The sequence below is a fragment of the Nicotiana tomentosiformis genome, chromosome 1 (genome assembly GCF_000390325.3).
Source record: "Nicotiana tomentosiformis chromosome 1, ASM39032v3, whole genome shotgun sequence".
Classification (NCBI taxonomy): domain Eukaryota; kingdom Viridiplantae; phylum Streptophyta; class Magnoliopsida; order Solanales; family Solanaceae; genus Nicotiana; species Nicotiana tomentosiformis.
The window spans coordinates 88,365,805-88,384,515 of NC_090812.1; the positions used below are offsets into that span (position 1 = coordinate 88,365,805).

At 34.8% G+C, this 18,711-nt stretch overlaps 1 protein-coding gene across 1 annotated transcript; it reads right to left on the reverse strand.

Annotated features, from left to right (window-relative positions):
• Positions 1-211: 211 nt before the first annotated feature.
• LOC104089573 (serine carboxypeptidase-like 40) lies at positions 212-6,368 on the reverse strand. Its single transcript, XM_009594499.4, has 8 exons — positions 5,911-6,368; positions 5,317-5,424; positions 4,945-5,219; positions 3,271-3,525; positions 2,520-2,638; positions 1,682-1,774; positions 1,437-1,542; positions 212-499 (listed from the first exon to the last, which is right to left on the reverse strand). Exons 1-8 carry the CDS (start codon positions 6,299-6,301, stop codon positions 347-349), a joined length of 1,500 nt encoding a protein of 499 aa, XP_009592794.1. The 5' UTR covers positions 6,302-6,368; the 3' UTR covers positions 212-346.
• Between the last annotated feature and the right edge of the window lie 12,343 nt (positions 6,369-18,711).

Sequence of the window (18,711 nt, forward strand, 5' to 3'; positions counted from 1 at the left end):
TACAAAACAAAAAAGTAGTGTCACTATTGTTTTCGAAACTCTCTATAAAATCTGAAAAACCAGATGTTACTACAATCAAATCTTTTTATTATGAGATCATTTTTCCACCGACATTTTTTGGCTGGCATAACATGGAAAATTGGCTCAAAAGAAAATTTGGATGTTATAGTAAAGTAATATTATAAAAGTTGATTTTGTAGAGAAGTTTGACTGTACTAAAAATCAAATACTATAGATTATTTCGAGAAAAGAAAAGGAGAAGGCTACATTATGTTGAAACCTGAAGCCATAAATGCATGAAACGAATAAAGGATCTTAAGTGAACATATATTGACTAGAAAACTAGTTAATTGTGTTTATTGGGGAGGTCAGTTCCAGCAAGAAAATGCATGACAAGTGAAAGGGATCTAGCTGCCTCATAACTTGGTACTTGATGTCCTGCCCCTCGTACTGTTGCAAATGTCATGTCTCCTTTATATACTTGTGTATATCCACCAACCTACATTTTAAACAACACAGATAAGATCAATTTAAAAGTAATTAAATGGTCCTGTTTTAATGATGCATCAATTTAAAAGTAATTATCCAGCAAACTGGATAAAAGTGAACACAGATGGGAGAAGTTTTAATGATGCACGGGCATAGTCAGAGATCACGAAGCTAAGTTAGTGATGGCTTTCTCACAACAACTAGACATTGGAAGAAATAATTATTCCGAGGCAAAGGCAGCTTGGTTTGGAGTTCATTGGTGATTAAGTAATGGATATTTTAATATCATTCTTGAATGTGATTCCATGCTAATCATTCAGATATTGCAAGGAAAAACAAATATACCATGGCATCTACAACCATTTATCAAAGAAGTAAAGAAGATGGTTGAACAAGGTAACACCAATATTAAATTCAGTCATTGCTTTAGGGAAGAGAATCAAGTTGCTGATGTCATGGAAAAATTGGGAGCAAATGGATGGTGATTTTTGACCCTGGAGGTTTACCCAGACAGACTTTGGGATGTTTAAGGATGGATAAATGGCAGATCGATGCCATCTTTTAGACACAGGGTTGTGAAAACTCTTATTCAATACCTATTGGAGTTGGATAATTTCATCAGAAGTACACATAGGTTTGTAGTAATAGGAAAAGGAGTATATTTTTGGAAAGAGCTAATATGGTATTACGTCATCTCAATGGATATGTCCATTTTAACTTGGAGGCATGTGTATGTACAGTTTCCTTTTTGTTGTATTAGATCTTTTTTTTAATCTATAGAGAGCGCTGTCACCGTACGGCAGAAACAATTAAAAATAAAATAAAATTAAATGGTCTTGTTTTTTCTAAATTCAATGAAATATTGTCTCAAACAGGGATATATATAGCATATTCATATTCCTATATTATAAAATGGAAACAAATTTAGAGGCTAATAGTATGATTACCTCTGCACTGAGGTACCAGGGGTGCCACGCAGTTTTGATAGGAAGCTTCATTATCTTAATAGAATTCTTGGTTGAAGTAACAGGCACTCTTCCATCAGTGTCACCGCTGCATTTTTTTTTTCAACATAAAAAAGTTCTAATTACTAAATAACCAACACATAAAATAAGAAGATATAAAAAGAATAAGAAAAAATAAAAAGCTAGACTAAAGAAAATGGTTACTGGAGGATAATTAAGGTGGTCACCTGAATATCCACACTCGAAGTCCATTTGTCATAAACTCTCTGAGAAGAGGAATAATGGTTGATGAGCTGTCTGTCCAATTTGTTAGGACATCACTGCATATTTAAGATAGTTTCAGTTTATATTAATTCCTAAAGAATATAAATTAATAGGAATCAATAACTATAAATAAGAACAGTTAGATCAGCGGTAAATTTACATTTTTTTAACAAACAAGAAAATGCACAAGCCGCTATGGTTAATGAGTCATGTTTGCCGGCAGTGGCGGAGTTACTGAATTATACAGTGTAATTTTCCGGCGAAGGGGTGTAGGCACCCCTTTGGTGCATGTGGCTCCGCCACTGTTTGCCAGAGGCGGATCCAGAATTTAAAGTTAGCGTGCTCCTACAACGATCTCAAGTTATTTTATAATAGTTTATGGGTTCACAATATTATATTTATAGATATTTAATGAATTTCTTAGTATATATACAAGGTATGAACAAACGCTACTGTGTTCCGTTGAACCCGATCTTCATGTTCTAGATCCGTCCCGATATTATTTGCCGTTAACACGATCCTCTTTCAAAATTATAAAACTTTGGATTTCAGTTCTTTTTTTATTAGTGTCGTACTTCAACTATTCCACTGGTTACCTTGGCACTAGTACTAAGAGCTTTTTAAAGTAAGAAGAAGGAATATGAAAAGATAAACTCAAACATCTTGTGTAATAGACTTCCAATGCGTTCTATTCGTCTTATGCTTCTAATTTGCATAATGTTTCGACTAAAAAAGAAATATTTTGTAGCAGTAAAGGAGTATATAAGTAGATTTAATATGGCTAAAATTCTTTGAAAATACCTGCATGGCTGCCAATTTGAATATTTAATGTTGGTGACATTGGCATGGAGAGAATTCTGAACATCAGGCCTATTCATATAGGCAATCGTGTAATAATCACTACATGGATCGATCACTAACTGCATTTCACAGTAAATAGTATTGTCAATCATTTGTGTACAATTTTGATGATAGGTAGAAAAGAGACTAGATATGAAGTTTAATCTACAATTTTGATATTTTATTTTACACATTAATTAAGGTCATATCATTTTCCAACTCTTATAATAGAGATATTTTCCAACCGAAAATTATTTCATGATCTCCTGTATAGCTTCGATATTGTAATGTTATGCGAAAATGGAAACGAATATGAACCGAACTTTATATTCTATATATGTAGACTTTTAAGAAAATATATCTTTAATTCTGTACTAACTTAAATATCTATCCATCTCAAAAAGTTCAACTGGACTTAAAAGTTTTAACGCTAAATTTATTCTTTTAACCAAGAACTATTTTTTAAAAAAAGACAGTAACGTGATCAGGCTATGTTCATTTAAGAAAGTACATTATGAGTAACTTCGTTTTAAAGGTAAATTATAACCTACTATAACAAGTCAAATTACATTGACCACCGTAAAAATCCCATACACTGTCAGTGGAGTAATATAACCTAAATCCATTATTTAATTCAATTTTCATGCTATAATTTTCCTAGTTAAATTTAACTAGAACACAAATAGCTCAAAATTATAATGCTATAACTTACAGAAGGCTTCTTGGGCTTGGCAGTGAGATTGGTATTATGGCAGAGTGGAGCATATATGTTGTAGATATCAATGGGGTCAGTATTATATTCAGCTTTACTTCGTGCCAATTTGCACTCGTCTGATTCTGAACTCTCTGTGAACTTGCATTGCTTCTGGATTTGAGCTTCAAGTTCATCAGAAATCAGTGCATGACTTGCAAAATATTCATACATTCCTCTTGTATCTGTCTCATCATTAATCACTGCATTACCAATCTGTGGAGGATAATAAGTACATAATTAGAATCAAGTTAAACCAAATGACATAATTAGAAACTTTCTAGTTAGGAGTTATTTAATGAGGCAGTAATTGATAGTTGTGGAACTCGAGAAAAAAAAATTACTCCGTTCCACAATAAGTGATTTTTTCCCTTTTTTTGGATAAAAAATAAGTGATTTTTTTAGATTTCAAAAATGAATTAATTATTTTTTTCCTACACTACCCTTGGAGTAAATAGTATTGGAGTATGTGTTAGGAGTGTTTATGTGAAGAGATAGTAAATATTAATATGGTCAATTTCATTGCTAATTAATGTTAAAAGGTGAATTTCTTAATCCGTATGAAAATAACCAAAAAATCACTTATTGTGGATCGGATGAAATATGAATATACATCATGTTGACACTACAACATTTTATTACTATTACCTAACCTTATTGTGATTAGCTTGCACCATAATACTTATTCAATCTTTTTAATTAGTACACAGATATAAAGTGCAGCTAAGCAGTTTACAGCTGTACGATCTGTAATTATTTTTACTTAATTTCTTGCACATGCAATATATCTTTAGGAAGCAACCATTCTGTCCGAGCTAACTGTAATTGGTAGTAAGCTCTTTTTTAATAGACTAAGTAACAGAAAAGAGTTGTTATGTCATTGTCTTCGTAAGCTTTAGCAAGCAAACTTCATAGTTCTTTTAAAATTTGTTTTGCTTAATTCGAATTACTCGTTGAATATGGTAGTTTGGCCTGCTATTCTTCCTTTCCCACTTCCTTGCTTTGATTAACCAACTTTCAAAATTATTCTTACCAAAAGTTCTTTACTTGTGCGAAATAATAGGAGCAGAGCTCCCCCCAAAAAAAAAAACTACAATATTATCACTATAATCAGATATTTTAGAAGTTTGATGGTCAGATTATATTTTAACGATCAAAATTATCTTACTTCTAACTTGAGACAAAAGCAGTGAATTTTGTACCTTGAATCTCATATCAATCCGTACATTATGTAATTACTAAACTGAATATATGTAAATTTTATAGACAAAATTGCTATTGGATAAACTAATATTGTGGAGCCTGTTACATGTGATGCTAACTTGGTCATTGCTGTCAAAGAACAAAAATATGGCCATGCGGAATAATATGGCCATGTGATTGATGCTAACTTGTTCATGTAACAAGAGTTGTCCTAATTCTGAAACTCCCATACTCTAATGATTTTTTCCAAATTTCAATTATTCCTCCATGTTCAGAAAAGAAAAACAATTTCTTTTTAGTAAGATCCAAATCTAGATAATTTTATATATTTCAGCACAAAGACAAAAAACATAAAAAAAAAAAAAAATAGAAACATATACAAAGGTTATATAATTATATGGAATTAAATTTGAGAAGGATTAAGAGACTGACCAAAATTCCTTTAAGATTAACCATAGTCTTGTTTGCCTTCTTGTTGTGATATAGAATGGTATGTGCCAATTGAGGTACATAATGACCAGCATAACTCTCTCCAGATATGTAAAAATCTTTATCTTTGTATTCAGGAAATCTTTCCAGCCAATTTACTAAGAACTGATAATTATCTTTAGCTGTTTTTCTATCTCCACCTATCTTAACATCAGATGATGTGTTAGAGTAGGAAAAACCTACTCCTGCTGGAGACTCCAAGAATAACACATTGGCAGCTAATGATATTTTAAAAAAAAATTTATAAGTTAGAGAGATAACAATAATCTTTAATTAATTCAGTTGGGTGAAAAGGAAAATAGTTTTGAAATTTACCATGATTCCATGCAAATTTATTTTTGTGAAGTGTTTTGCCATCACTGTTTACTCTAAATGGTCCAAGTTCTTGAAAGGCTCCATATGCAAGAGAAGAACATCCTGGACCTACAAAAATGAAATTACGTTTAATCAAACAAGAAAACAATAAACCCATATTGTTTGAAATTAAAAATAATCAAGCTATATATGTAGACAACATAAAGATTTTGAGTATTTTAACATGTGATAATAGGTTAATACTACCATTTTTTGAAAGGATTACAAACTAATGTTTATATTAGAGATTTATCTCTAATTACCTTATAATTGAACTGAATGTGTAAAGCAATATAACTTAAACACAAAATTGAGGGGAAAAATAAAAATAAAAAACTTGGTATACTATATTTCAATGTAATGCGAGGATGATAACATTATTGTTAGGTAAGTAATAACTTCGTATTTGAGTTTTAGATTAGGAGTTTAAATTTTACACACTAATTGTGCATAACATATATTTATACCATAAACTTAATTAATAACCTAGTAAAAATAATAACTAACATGATATACACGTTAAGTATGTACTTACTAAAAGCTTAGATTATTTACCTCCATTAAGCCAAAGAAGAAGAGGCAAAGAGTCTTTAGAACGTTGAGCTTCAACAAAGTAATAATAGAAAGCTCTCCCAGCAGATTCATCAACTGTAACATATCCACCATACTGCTCAAACCTTACTCGAGGTTGGCCAGGAAGTTTCTGAATCTTGTCATTTTCTTTTTGAGAAACCACAGTTTTTTTATTATGAAGATATTTGAGATCTTGATCATCAAAATCATGAGTAAAATGGCTTTTATCAATGTTGGAATTGTGCCTAAACTTAGCCTTGTAAAATTGGCCAAGGGCTTCACTTTGTGTCTTGACTCCAAAGATTTGAGTTACAGTGCTTGAAAGAAAGAGAGTCAATAAAAGAAGAGAAGTAGTGGACTTGAATGTCTCCATTAGTAGGAGTACTTGTTTGTTTCTGTTCGAGAAACTGTTTTAATTTTAAGTGTAGAAAAGAGAGGAGCCTTTATTGGGTTTTATATCATTGAGTAAAAGGATGGGGACTTTTGTTTTATGTACGGAAATTTCAACAGAAGAAACAACCAGGAATGGATCACTTAATCCAATAATAATAAATGATAAATACTTTGCAGCATAATGTTTATCCTAAAAGAAATTTGAATATGGTGAGACCGGATATAAAAATGGGAAAGGACGATAAATTAAAGTGAGAGTTTTTTATATATAAAATCAGATAATTTGCAAAGCCCTATTATCTCTTGTCATAAGCAAGATATTACTTATCGTGTAAACTTGATAATATATTCTCTGCCTTTGGGGTGCAAATTACTCTTTTTTAACATTTCCTTGTGTAATTTGATAAAGTAAAATATATATTATTTGGTGAGATGGGGTCACCAAAGGAAATAAGTGTCGTGTTGTGTGTGTAAATGGTATGGGTGGTGTAGAGGAAAGGTAGTGTTCAAAAAGGATTACGAATAGTAGAATAAGGAGGTGGTTAGGATTCCATTCGTTAGAGTTTGTTTCAAAACATTTTTCTTCTTCAAATTTTGGTTGAGTTTGTTTAGACAGGGAGAGGACTGGATTATATCCTTGAAAGGGAAATGTAAAAAAAAGGGATAACAAACCCAAATGAATGTAGACACCATAGAAGGAGAGCTACAATCAAAAACAAAAATTGATCTGTCATTGGCCGGATAATTTTTGTCTTCCTCTGCTCTATAAAAAATCAATAATTGGTTTTGGTCCCTTCAAAATTATTTGTGCAAGAGAAACCAAAAATGGCTTCATTATTTTGGTAGAATATTGTTTCTATAATATAACTTCGTTGTCAATTTATATGAATTTTCTTCTTTCTTTCGTTATCGAAAAAATTAGCTGGATTGACCACTTTTCGGGGCGACTATTAGAGTTCAACTATATTTTAAATTGTGATGGCAAAGTGATCTCGCCCAACTCTAATCCTAAAAAGGATAAGCGGTCGCTGTAAATATAATCCAGTCTAAGAGTCTGGAGTCGAATCCCATAGAGAACTAAGGTTTCGCTATAACTGTTCACTATCACTAAGAAGACAAGTTTGAACAATTTCTTAGTTATAAATATAAAGATACTTATTTTAAATTAATTAACTAACAAATTAAAAGAGTGAATTAACCACGAAAAATGCTAAGGGTTGGAGACAAGATTGAAAAAGCCTAGAGTTATGATTTTTTCAATTGTCGGAATCCTTCCCGCAATGTCTCCTATAATTTTGCCTAAGTATTCTCTACTGATCATAAGCACTTGACTTATCGTAACTCTCTCTCGATCAACTACAATAATGTACTAGTCATATTCTCTCGAATTACGCTAGCTCACACTTTTTCACCGCTCACTATGATCACGTCAAAACTTCATTATCTCTAATCCTGCTTTTAAACCCGCCGTATTGATCTCATATATACCTTGGGAGTGACGTTGTTCGACAATAACCTAAATATGCACTCTTTCTCAAGCAATATATAATAAATAGGCACAGTCAATTGAGAGCTTTTCAATTAACTAAAATAAGCACGTAGTTGAATAAGTAGGAATTTTATTTTTTAAGTAGAGATGTTCAAAGGGAAAATTATATTAAAAAATAACGGAAGTTCATCCTTCAAAAAGTTTAATCAAACTCTAGATGATGAATTGGCTATTCATAAAAGTATGTGAAAACATAATACACAAATTCATAACCAACAATGAAAAATAGAAAGAAGAAGGGGAAAAACTCGTGGTTGAATCTTCCTCCTTGCTCCTAGCGTGTTCTTGCCTCCTTAGGTATTGTCTTACCCTAAAGTAGTGTCTATTCCTTCAATAGGACGTTTTATCATATATTTATATCAATTAGGATTTGTATGGGGCGGCCTTGAGCTCTCCTATTTTGAAAAGGAGAAGTTGAGTCACCTGCCTAGGGTTCGTGTAACGCGCATCCCCTAGGCACGCTCCCAGCTATTTTTTTTCTTCTTTGTTTCTTTCGCGTGCCATGTCCAGTGAGAAAGTGCCATACTTCTCTGGTTTTGATTCACTTCCTAGACCATTTCGCGCCTACCTTTTATGCAATGCACCAATTGTGGTACGCTTCCAGCTCTTGCCTCTCAACTTCTTTTTGTATCAAATCATCCAATTTTCGCCAACTTCCATCCAAATTCATTTCTACATACAATAAACATGTGATGAACATATTTTATGTTCATAATCATGTAATCTCCCACGATTCACATAAGAAACAATATGCAAGCATACTCAAAAACATACACTTTTTCATCATTTATTACTACCCCACACTTAAACTCTTGCTCATCCTCGAGCAACTTAAATTAAGCACATCAGAAAGTAACATAATTCCAAAATATACTCAAGCATCATATCAATGATAATGGTTTATATATCAATGCGTAGAACCCAACATAAGGACTATTGATATCTTTTCTCATTTTTAGACTAATTCCAAGACTATTTAAAATATTTGTGTGACTCTTCTAACATCCTAGCCTAAAAAATTGACTCTAATACGTTACACACTATGACTTGATTCTTGTGCCAACTCAAAAACCAAGGATTTCACCAATCCTTTACAATTCATATGCCCTCCCCAACAAACCACAGAGAGAAATAGTCCACACTCAAATATAAGTTCAAGTATAGTCTAAGGACTCAAATATTGAAAGAATTCACTCGCTCTCACAATGAAACCCGTATGCCACCCAAGTTCGTACTATAGGCTTGCTCATAGTGTACGACTCGACTAATTTAAGCTTGCAAAATCTAGGATCAAGTGGGACTTTATAGGTTGTAATATAGGCTAAGGGATGAGTAGGATATATATATATATATATATATATATATATATATATATATATATATATATATATGGTGACTAACCTTCCTAAGCACTTTAATATATCACACTTCACTTTTAAGCACCTTCTTGTCATGACTAATTCGATGTTTTGCCTTGAAATAATACACATATAAGCCCTTCTTCATTAATCACATCAACATATAGATACTCACTAGCCCAAATAAAGATATGGGAGGTGCCATTCATTTGTCTTTTTTTTTTGTTTCTTTTGTTTTCTCTTTTTTCACTCTCCTTAATTTAGTAAGGCTTTTCATACAAGTGCACCTTTTTGGCCTTTCTATGGTTCCATTCAAAAGCTACCCAATCTCTTTTTTTACTCTTTCAGTGACTTAAGTGCTTTCAGAGGTAAAGGGTGAACAAGATATAATTTAGAACAAAATTAGGGTTGGCTCGTAATGTTTGTGCCAAAGAATAAGGTTTACAGGCTCAAAAGGGCTGACTACGGATAATGTTATCACTGAAAGGAAAATAGGTTGAATGGTCAATCAAAGAAATACCTATATCATTTTCTAGACCCACAAGACTTAATCATTTCGCTTCGAATCATACACGGGGCAAGTTCTAGACTAACAAGCTGTACAACAAAAATCTCACCTAGCACAATGCACATGACTTACTCAGGACAACTCAGACCCGATTCTTAAGTTAAAGTAACTAACATAGTCATCGTATAATCTAAGCACTTGGAAGTAACCACAAGATCCAATAGACGAGCCCAAGCGTCAAAAGAAAGTCACATATATTCTCAAGGCATATAGTCACAAGAATTAAAAAGAAAGTACTCACCATAAATGCTCCACCTCTTAGCTCCGATATAAACCATGTCAACAACATAGACACTCAAGTTCTTCCCCTTCCATTATCAGTTCAAAAAGAAAAGAAAGAAAGTTTTTTTTTTTTGTATTTCTTTAGACTTTAAATCCTAAAGAAAACTATCTAAGAAGTCCATCGTCGCGAAAAGTTCAAAACTACTATCCGGTTCGAAGAGTCGTCCCTAGAAATGAACCGTGGCCATAAGAAAATCAAGAGGGATTATTTCTACCTAATTATTTTTTTATTTTAACACACATAAAATAGCATAAAAAATCACCCAAACAGTCTCTTTACCCCAGACTTAAAATTGTGTATTGTCCCCAATGCACTCCCATAAATACAAGAGGTTAAAAAAACTCTCTGGTAGGCCAAAGCCGAAGCATTAGTTGTTCATGGGGTACTCAGACTTCTTCCAAACTTGGTTCTTTATGCGGGTACCCCACACTTAGTTCTAACCATCTTACTTGCTTTTGCTTCCTTCCGATGGCTTTGCTTTCCATGATCCTAGAAAATCAAAAATGATACTTCAAAAATAATACAATAAAAAAAATAAAAAGAAATTAAAAATAAAAGAAAGCAGTAAAGTCGGGTTGCCTCCCAACAAGCACCCGATTTAAAGTCGCGACACGACGTGAATCACTTTCTGCCTCCACCTCGAGCTTATAAATCGAACCCCAAGTTTTGATTCAAGCTTATGATTATGCTCTTGGGGGGTACCAATTCTTGCGAGCCAAAAAATAAATAAATTCTCATGCACTTTTTAGCTCTCGACCGAGGAGTGTCACCTTGCCTAGACGGCCTAGAAAATTTCAAAATATAAGTCCCATCTACCTCTTCTCTTGACTCCTTTTTATGCTCAGAAGGATCAATTCTCATTTCACCATCCGAATATAATGTAGAGAAATATTTAGAATGAGGTCCAACACGCTCAAATACTTGAACTTCAAGATTTTCAGCCTCCTCGATACAAATTATACTAGAGTCAACTAAATTTGTATCCCCAATATCCTTGCCTGGCTCTAATATCATTTCATCAATATTGACATCATCAAATTCTAGCTGGTTAGAGTGTTGGTGTTCTACTCTGACCCATCCATTGGCACATCAATTTTTATCTCTAATGCACACTGCTCATAGCTACTATTCATAATATTAACTTGTTGAGCATTAAAAGCTTCAACTAGTTGACTCACTTGAGCCTTCAAGTTGCGAATAGTTGCCTCTTGCCTTTATATCTGCAATTGTGTCTCATTATTATTTTCTACAAGGCACCTTAGCATATCCTTAATGTCTTTCGGGTCATCATCCTCGATTTCTTTGTTCCTATTAACTTCACAAGAAAAAATAAAACTATCATAGGAAGGGGTTTGGGGATAAATAACCCTTTTCAAGTTAATGCCTTTAGTGTCATGACCCAAAACTTAGCTTGTCGTGATGGCGCCTAACGTGGTACTAGGCAAGCCGACACTTCATAACATTTCCAACACTTTTAAGTAAATAATGAAATAACACATGTTTGAATAATTAAAGTTCTCATAAACTGGATAGGAAGTCAAAACTCAATACGGAGGTTCCCAAAACTAGGGAGTCACTGAGTACATGAGCGTCTATACAACACAAGTCTAAAAATACTGTCTATGAAAAACTAAAACTAAATACATAAAGCTGAAAGATAGGGAGGGAGAGTCAAGGTCTGCGAACGCCGGGCAGCTACCTTGAAATCTCCAAATGATCAGGCTACGCAGATAATCAACACCTACCGTGACCAGAAGCACCTGAATCTGCACACGAAGTGCAGGGTGTAGCGCGAGTACAACCAACTCAGTAAGTAACAAGACTAACTATTGGACTGAAAGTAGTGACGAGCTTCACAGATACAGTTCAACTTCAGAAAATACAATACAGAAAAATTAGACATACTTTCAAGTTCGACATTTAAAGCTTAAACAGATAATTCATGCCAAGTTCAATTGAAACAGGATATAGTATCTCTTAGAAATTTCATGACAGTGATATATGCCAGCTGAAGTACAACAATAATGAAATCAAGTGCATATTCTCAGAGTAACAGTCACTCAGTCCTCCCATTCACTCGAACCTCACAGTCACTCATTCATCACAATCTCTCATTTCTCTCAGACACTCGGCACTCGCGCTCGCACTCAGTAGGTACCTGCACTTACTGGGGGTGCATAGGCTCCGTAGGGGATCCTTTAACCCAAGCGCTATAACAAGCCAATCATGGCATATATCAATAAAATATGTTGCGGCGTGCAACCCGCTCCCATAAATATCCTCACAATCAGGCCCTCGACCTCACTCAGTCATCAATCTCTCTAGTCTCTCGGGCTCTCAATAATCATGATAATCAGCCCAAACAGTGATAATATAATGCATCAATAAGGAACAGTAGAGACTGAGATGTAATATGCAGTAAAACTATGAATGAGTACAAAACAACAATTTAGCAGATAATTCAACATGTAACACGACCTCTGTGAGTCCCTACAGTGCCAACACATAGCCTAAACATGATTTCTAACATGATTTGCAGTTCAGTTTTTTATAACACATGGAGAATATACGGATAACAACAGATTATTCAACTATACAGTTTCATGGAATTGACCAAGTCACAATTCCTATGGTGTATGCCTACACGCCTATCACCTAGCATGTGTGTCACTTCAAAACCAATCACATGACACATAATACGGGGTTTTATACCCTCAAAACTAAATTTAAAACTGTTACTTACTTCAATCTGTGCAAATTCCTACTCCAACACGCCCTTGCCTCGCGAATCGGCCTCCAAATGCCCCGAATCTAGCCACAAACAGTTCGATACAATCAACATGAGCTAAAGGAACCAATTTCACAAGAAAATACTAAGTTATTAGTCAAAAGTCAAAAGTCGACATAAAAGCCGGCCCTGGGCCCTCGTCTTGAGATACGATAAAAGTCATAAAATCCTAAAGTCCATTCAACCACACCAATTTTACCAAAATCTGACACCAATTCGTCACTCAAATTCCCAAATTAAACTCTCCAAATTTTAGCCTCAAACTCCCAAATTACACCTCAAAACCACACAATCTAGGTAAGAAAATCAATGGGAAAACATAATTATTGAATGAATTAAACCACAAGTAACTTACCTCAAGAATCCCTTCGAAATCCCTCTAAAGAATCGCCTAAGCCCGAGCTTGAAATGTCTAAAATGAAGAAAATCTCGGAAACCCTCGAATTTAAACACTGCCCTGGCTTTCCGCACCTGCGACAACTTAACCGCATATGCGGTTTCGCGGGTGCGACCAAATCATTCGCCCCTGCGATAGGCTTCGCGCCTGCGGACCAAGATTCTGCGCCTGCGGACACGCATCTAAGTGTATACTGCCGCTTCTACGGAGCCAGCTCCCTTTTCTATTTCCGCTTCTACGTTCTATACTTCGCACATGCGACCTTACAGGTGCGGGCAAGCTCTTCTCACCTGCAAGCACTGCCCAACTCCACTCCTGGCCGCTTCTGCAATGGCTGGTGCGCACATGCAGTGTCGCACCTGTGACCAAAACCCTCGCAGGTGCGATTGCACCAGACCTGGTGCTTCAGCAATCCTCCAAACTCCCATTACAATCCGTTAACCATCCGAACTCCACCCGAGGCCCCCGAGGCCTCAACCAAACACACCAACAAGTCCTAAAACATGATACGAACTTAGTCGGGTCCTCAAATCACATCAAACAATATCAAAAATACGAATTGCACCCAATTCAAGCCTATTGAAACTAAAAAAATTTCAACTTCTACAAACGATGCCGAAACCTATCAAAACACGTCTGATTGACCTCAAATTTTGCACACAAGTCACAAATGACACCACAGACCTACTCCAACTTTCGGAACTCCAATCCGAGCCCGGTAACCACAAAGTCCACTCTCGGTCAAACTTATAAATTTCTATTTTTTACCATTTCAAGCCTAATTCAACTATAAAACTTCGAAATCACAATCCGGATATGCTCCTAAGTCCGAAATCACCCAACAGAGCTAACAGAACCATTGAAACTCTATTCCGGAGTCTTCTACATATAAGTACATATCTGGGCAACCTTTTCAACTTAAATTTTTATCATTTGAGACTAAGTGTCTCAATTCATTCTGAAATCTCTCCAGTCCTGAACCAACTATCCCGGCAAGTCACATAATAACTATAAAGCATAAATAAAATGAGCAGTAAATAGGGGAATATGGCTACAACTCTCGAAACGACCAGTCGGGTCGTTACACACAACCATGAAAGTGACCATTTTGACCACCACACATATCACACACATTCCACAAATAAGATTGAGTTGGTGCACATAACTTACTCTCAAGAATATTTTGATAATTTTGCCGCAGGTGATTTCCTGCACAATATGTATAAGGATCAAAAGTAGAATTACCAACACCTAAACTTCCATAATTCCAAGATGTCATGTTTCTCAAATCAACAAGTAAAATTAAAAAAAAAATTCAATCTTGAAACCTAGCAATATATACAGCTGCAACTATACTGTTAGTTCCCCGGCAATGGCGCCAAAATTTGATCTCGCCCAACTCTAGTCCTAAAAAGGATAAGCGGTCGCTACAAATATAATCTGGTCTAAGAGTTCAGAGTCGAATCCCACAAAGAACTAAGGTTTCGCTATAACGGTTCACTATCACTAAGAAGACAAGTTTGAATAATTTCTTAGTTATAAATATAAAGATTCTTATTTTAAACTAATTAACTATCAAAATAAAGGAGTGAGTTAACAACTAAAGATGCTAAAGATTGGAGACAAGATTGAAAAAGTCTAGAGTTATAATTTTTTCAATTGTCGGAATCCTTCCCACTAAGTCTTCTACAATTTCGCCTAAGTATTCTCTATTGATCACGAGCACTCGACTTATCGTAATTCTCTCTCGAGCAACTACAATTATGTACTAGTCATATTCTTTCGAATTACGCTAACTCGCACTTTTTCACTGCTTACTATGATCACGCCAAAGTTTCGTTATCTCTAATCTTGCTTTTAAACCCACCGTATTGATCTTTCATATACCTTGAGAGTGAAGTTGTTCGACAACAACCTAAATATGCACTCTTTCTCAATCAATACATAATAAATAAGCACAATCAATTGAGAGTTCATCCTCCAAAAAGGGATGTTCAAAGGAAAAATTATATTAAAATATAACGGGAGTTCATCCTCCAAAAAGTTCAATCAAACCCTAGATGATGAATTAGCTATTCATAAAATTATGTGAAAATACAATACAAAAATTCATAACCAACAATGAAAAATAGGAAAAATAAAAAGGAAAAAACTCGTGGTTGAATCTTCCTCCTTGCTCTTAGCGTGTTCTTGCCTCCTTAGGTGTTGTCTTACCCCAAAATAGTGTCTCTTCCTTCAAAAGGATATTTTATCATGTATTTATATCAATTAGGGTTTGTATGGGGCGGCCTTGTGCTCTCCTATTTTAAAAAAGAGAAGTTGAGTCGCATGCCTAGGGTTCGTGCAACGCGCATCCCCTAAGCATGCTCCCAGCTATTGTTTTCTTCTTTGTTTCTTTCGCGTGCCAAGTTCAATACCAAAGTTCCTTACTTCACTTATTTTTATTCAGTCATTTCACGCCTACCTTTCATGCAATGTACCAATTGTGGTACACTTTCAGCTCTTTCCTCTCAACTTCTTTTTGTATCAAATCATACGATTTTTGCCAACTTCCATCCAAACTCATTCCTACACACAATAAATATGTAATGAGTATATTTTATGTTCATAAGCATGCAATCCCCCACGATTCACATAAGAAACAATATGCAAACATACTCAACTAATCCTACAATTTTGCCTAAGTATTCTCTACTGATCATGAGCACTCTACTTATCGTAATTCTCTCTTGAGCAACTACAATATTGTACTAGTTATATTCTCTCGAATTACGTTAGCTCGCACTTTTTCACCGCTCACTATAATCACGTCAAAGCTGTACTATCTTTACTCCTACTTTTAAACCCATCGTATTGATCTCTCATATACGTTGGGAGTGACCATATTTGACAACAACCTAAATATGCACTCTTTCTCAAGCAATGCATAATAAATAGACACAGTCAATTTAGAGCTCTTCAATTAACTAAAATAAGCACATAGTTGAACAAATAGGGATATTCAAAGGAAAAATTATATTGAAATATAATTGGAGTTCATCCTCCAAAAAGTTCAATCAAACTCTAGATGATAAATTATCTATTCATAAAAGTATGTGAAAACACAATACAAAAAATAATAACCAACAATGAAAAATAGTAAGAAGAAGGGGGAAAACTCGTGGTTGAATCTTCCTCCTTGCTCCTAGCGTGTTCTTGCCTCCTTAGGTGTTGTCTTGCCCTAAAGTAGTGTCTCTTCCTTCAATAGGATGTCTTATCATATATTTATTTCAATTAGGGTTTGTTTCGGGCAACCTTGAGCTCTCCCATTTTTAAAAGTAGAAGTTGAGTTGCGTATTTGGGGTTCGTGAAACGCGCGACCCCTAGTCACGTTCCCATCTATTTTTTTTCTTCTTTGTTTCTTTCGCGTGCCAAGTCAAGTGCCAAAGTGCCATACTTCATTGGTTTTGATTCACTTTCTAGGCCATTTAACGTCTACCTTTCATGCAATGCACCAATTATGGCACGCTCCCAGCTCTTGCCTCTCAACTTCTTTTTGCATTAAATCATCCTATTTTTGCCAACTTCTACCCAAACATATTCCTACACGCAATAAACATGTAATAAGTATATTATATGTTCATACGCATGTAATCCCCCACGATTCACATAAGAAATAATATGCAAACATACTAAAAAATATGCACTTTTCATCATTTATCACAAAGTAACCACTGATCCAATTAAATTGACATGTTTGCCCCCAACTAAAATATGGAACAGAATTCCAGTAATCAATACTGGAGTTCGAAACCTTGACAAGCGAAACCCTAGTAAACTATGGTGGTATTCGAATATTTGCTGAATTTTCAAACCTATGAATGATTCTTAGTTTCTGAACATTTACTATTGCAAAATCCAAGAATTCCTGATTGTTGAACTTTTAGTATTGCAAAACTTCAATAATTCTGAACCTATACTAGTTCAAATTTCGAACTCCATGAACAAATTCCTAGTTTTTAAATTTTTACTGGTGCAAAATTTAAAAAACATCCAGGAAGAATTCATGATTTTTGAATTCACATTATACTTTAGCAAATTTTAACCTTTAAATACAAAAGCCATAAAAATTAATGGGTTTTGAATTTTTACTAGTGCAAAATTTTAAAAAATTCAGGAACGATTCATAGTTCGGACTTATATTTTCGTATTAATAAGTGGATACTTTACCAATAAAATTTAAAATATAGCTAAACTCTAATAGCCAACCTAAAAAGTGGCTATTTACCATGATCATCCTTCATTATCTAAGCCATTCTTTAATTTAACTTCCTCTCTTTGTATTGGTGAAAATACAATTAGTTACAGCTGAAAAATAAGATGAAGAAAAATAAATAAATATTCTTCAGGATGAGGCGCAAATATCTCGCTCTCTTTAAGGATTTTTAACCCACTGCAGTGGCATCTTTACTAGTCTAATAGTAATACTCTTGACTTGTCCCCTCTAGGATTGTCACGACCCGAAATTTCCACTGTCGGGACCGTGATGGCGCCTAACATTTCACTTGCTAGGCAAGCCAATGTTAGAGATTAAACCAATCCTTATTCCATTCAGTAATTAACATCAAATTAGCTAAGATGAAATATAGTGAATGCGGAATAATATCAAAATTGTATTAACTACTACCACCCGGATCTGGAGTCACAATTCACGAGCATTTTAGAATTCACTACAAGTAATAGTTTGAAAGAAATACAATTGTTTGGATGAAAGAAATAGTAAAACAGAAAAGATAGGGGAGGATTTCAAGGTCTGTGAACGCCGACAGATCTACCTTGAGTCTCCGGATAGCGGATCCAACAGCTAAAATCTCGATCAACTCGAGCCAGTACCAAAATCTGCACAGAAAGTACAGAGTGCAGTATCAGTAACACCGACCCCATGTACTGGTAAGTGTCGAGCCTAATCTCGACGAGGTAGTGATGAGGCTAATGCAAGACACCTACAAATCAACTTGTACAATTTAACAGTGTATATACAAATAACAACAATGAAAAACTAGACAGGTAATATCAGGAGGGGAAAACATGCTGAGAGAAATATGGGATAAAGAACTACATCAGAGTGATAACTGGAACAACCAATATAATATGAATCAACAGGAACAGTGAATACAGTAAAGGAAAAATGCACGGCATCACCCTTCGTGCTTTTACTCTCAACCTCACCATAAAATCAATAGAAACGGTACGACATCACCCTTCGTGCATTAACTCTCATATCATGGCACGACATCACCCTTCGTGCATTAACACTCACAATACGACACGACATCACCCTTCGTGCATTAACACTCACAATACGTCACGGCATCACCCTTCGTGCATTAACACTATCCCTTACCTTAATGCAATGAACAATTAACAACAGGGAGATAGAATAACAAATACAAGCCTTACTTCAACAT

Coding starts and splice junctions, on each gene's coding strand:
- LOC104089573 (XM_009594499.4), bottom strand. CDS start 6,301: ATGGAGACATTCAAGTCCACTACTTCTCTTCTTTTATTGACTCTCTTT. Junction 3,526..4,944: donor TTAATCTTAAAGGAATTTTG/GTCAGTCTCTTA, acceptor TATCCTCCACAG/ATTGGTAATGCAGTGATTAA. Junction 2,639..3,270: donor CCAAGCCCAAGAAGCCTTCT/GTAAGTTATAGC, acceptor TGTGAAATGCAG/TTAGTGATCGATCCATGTAG.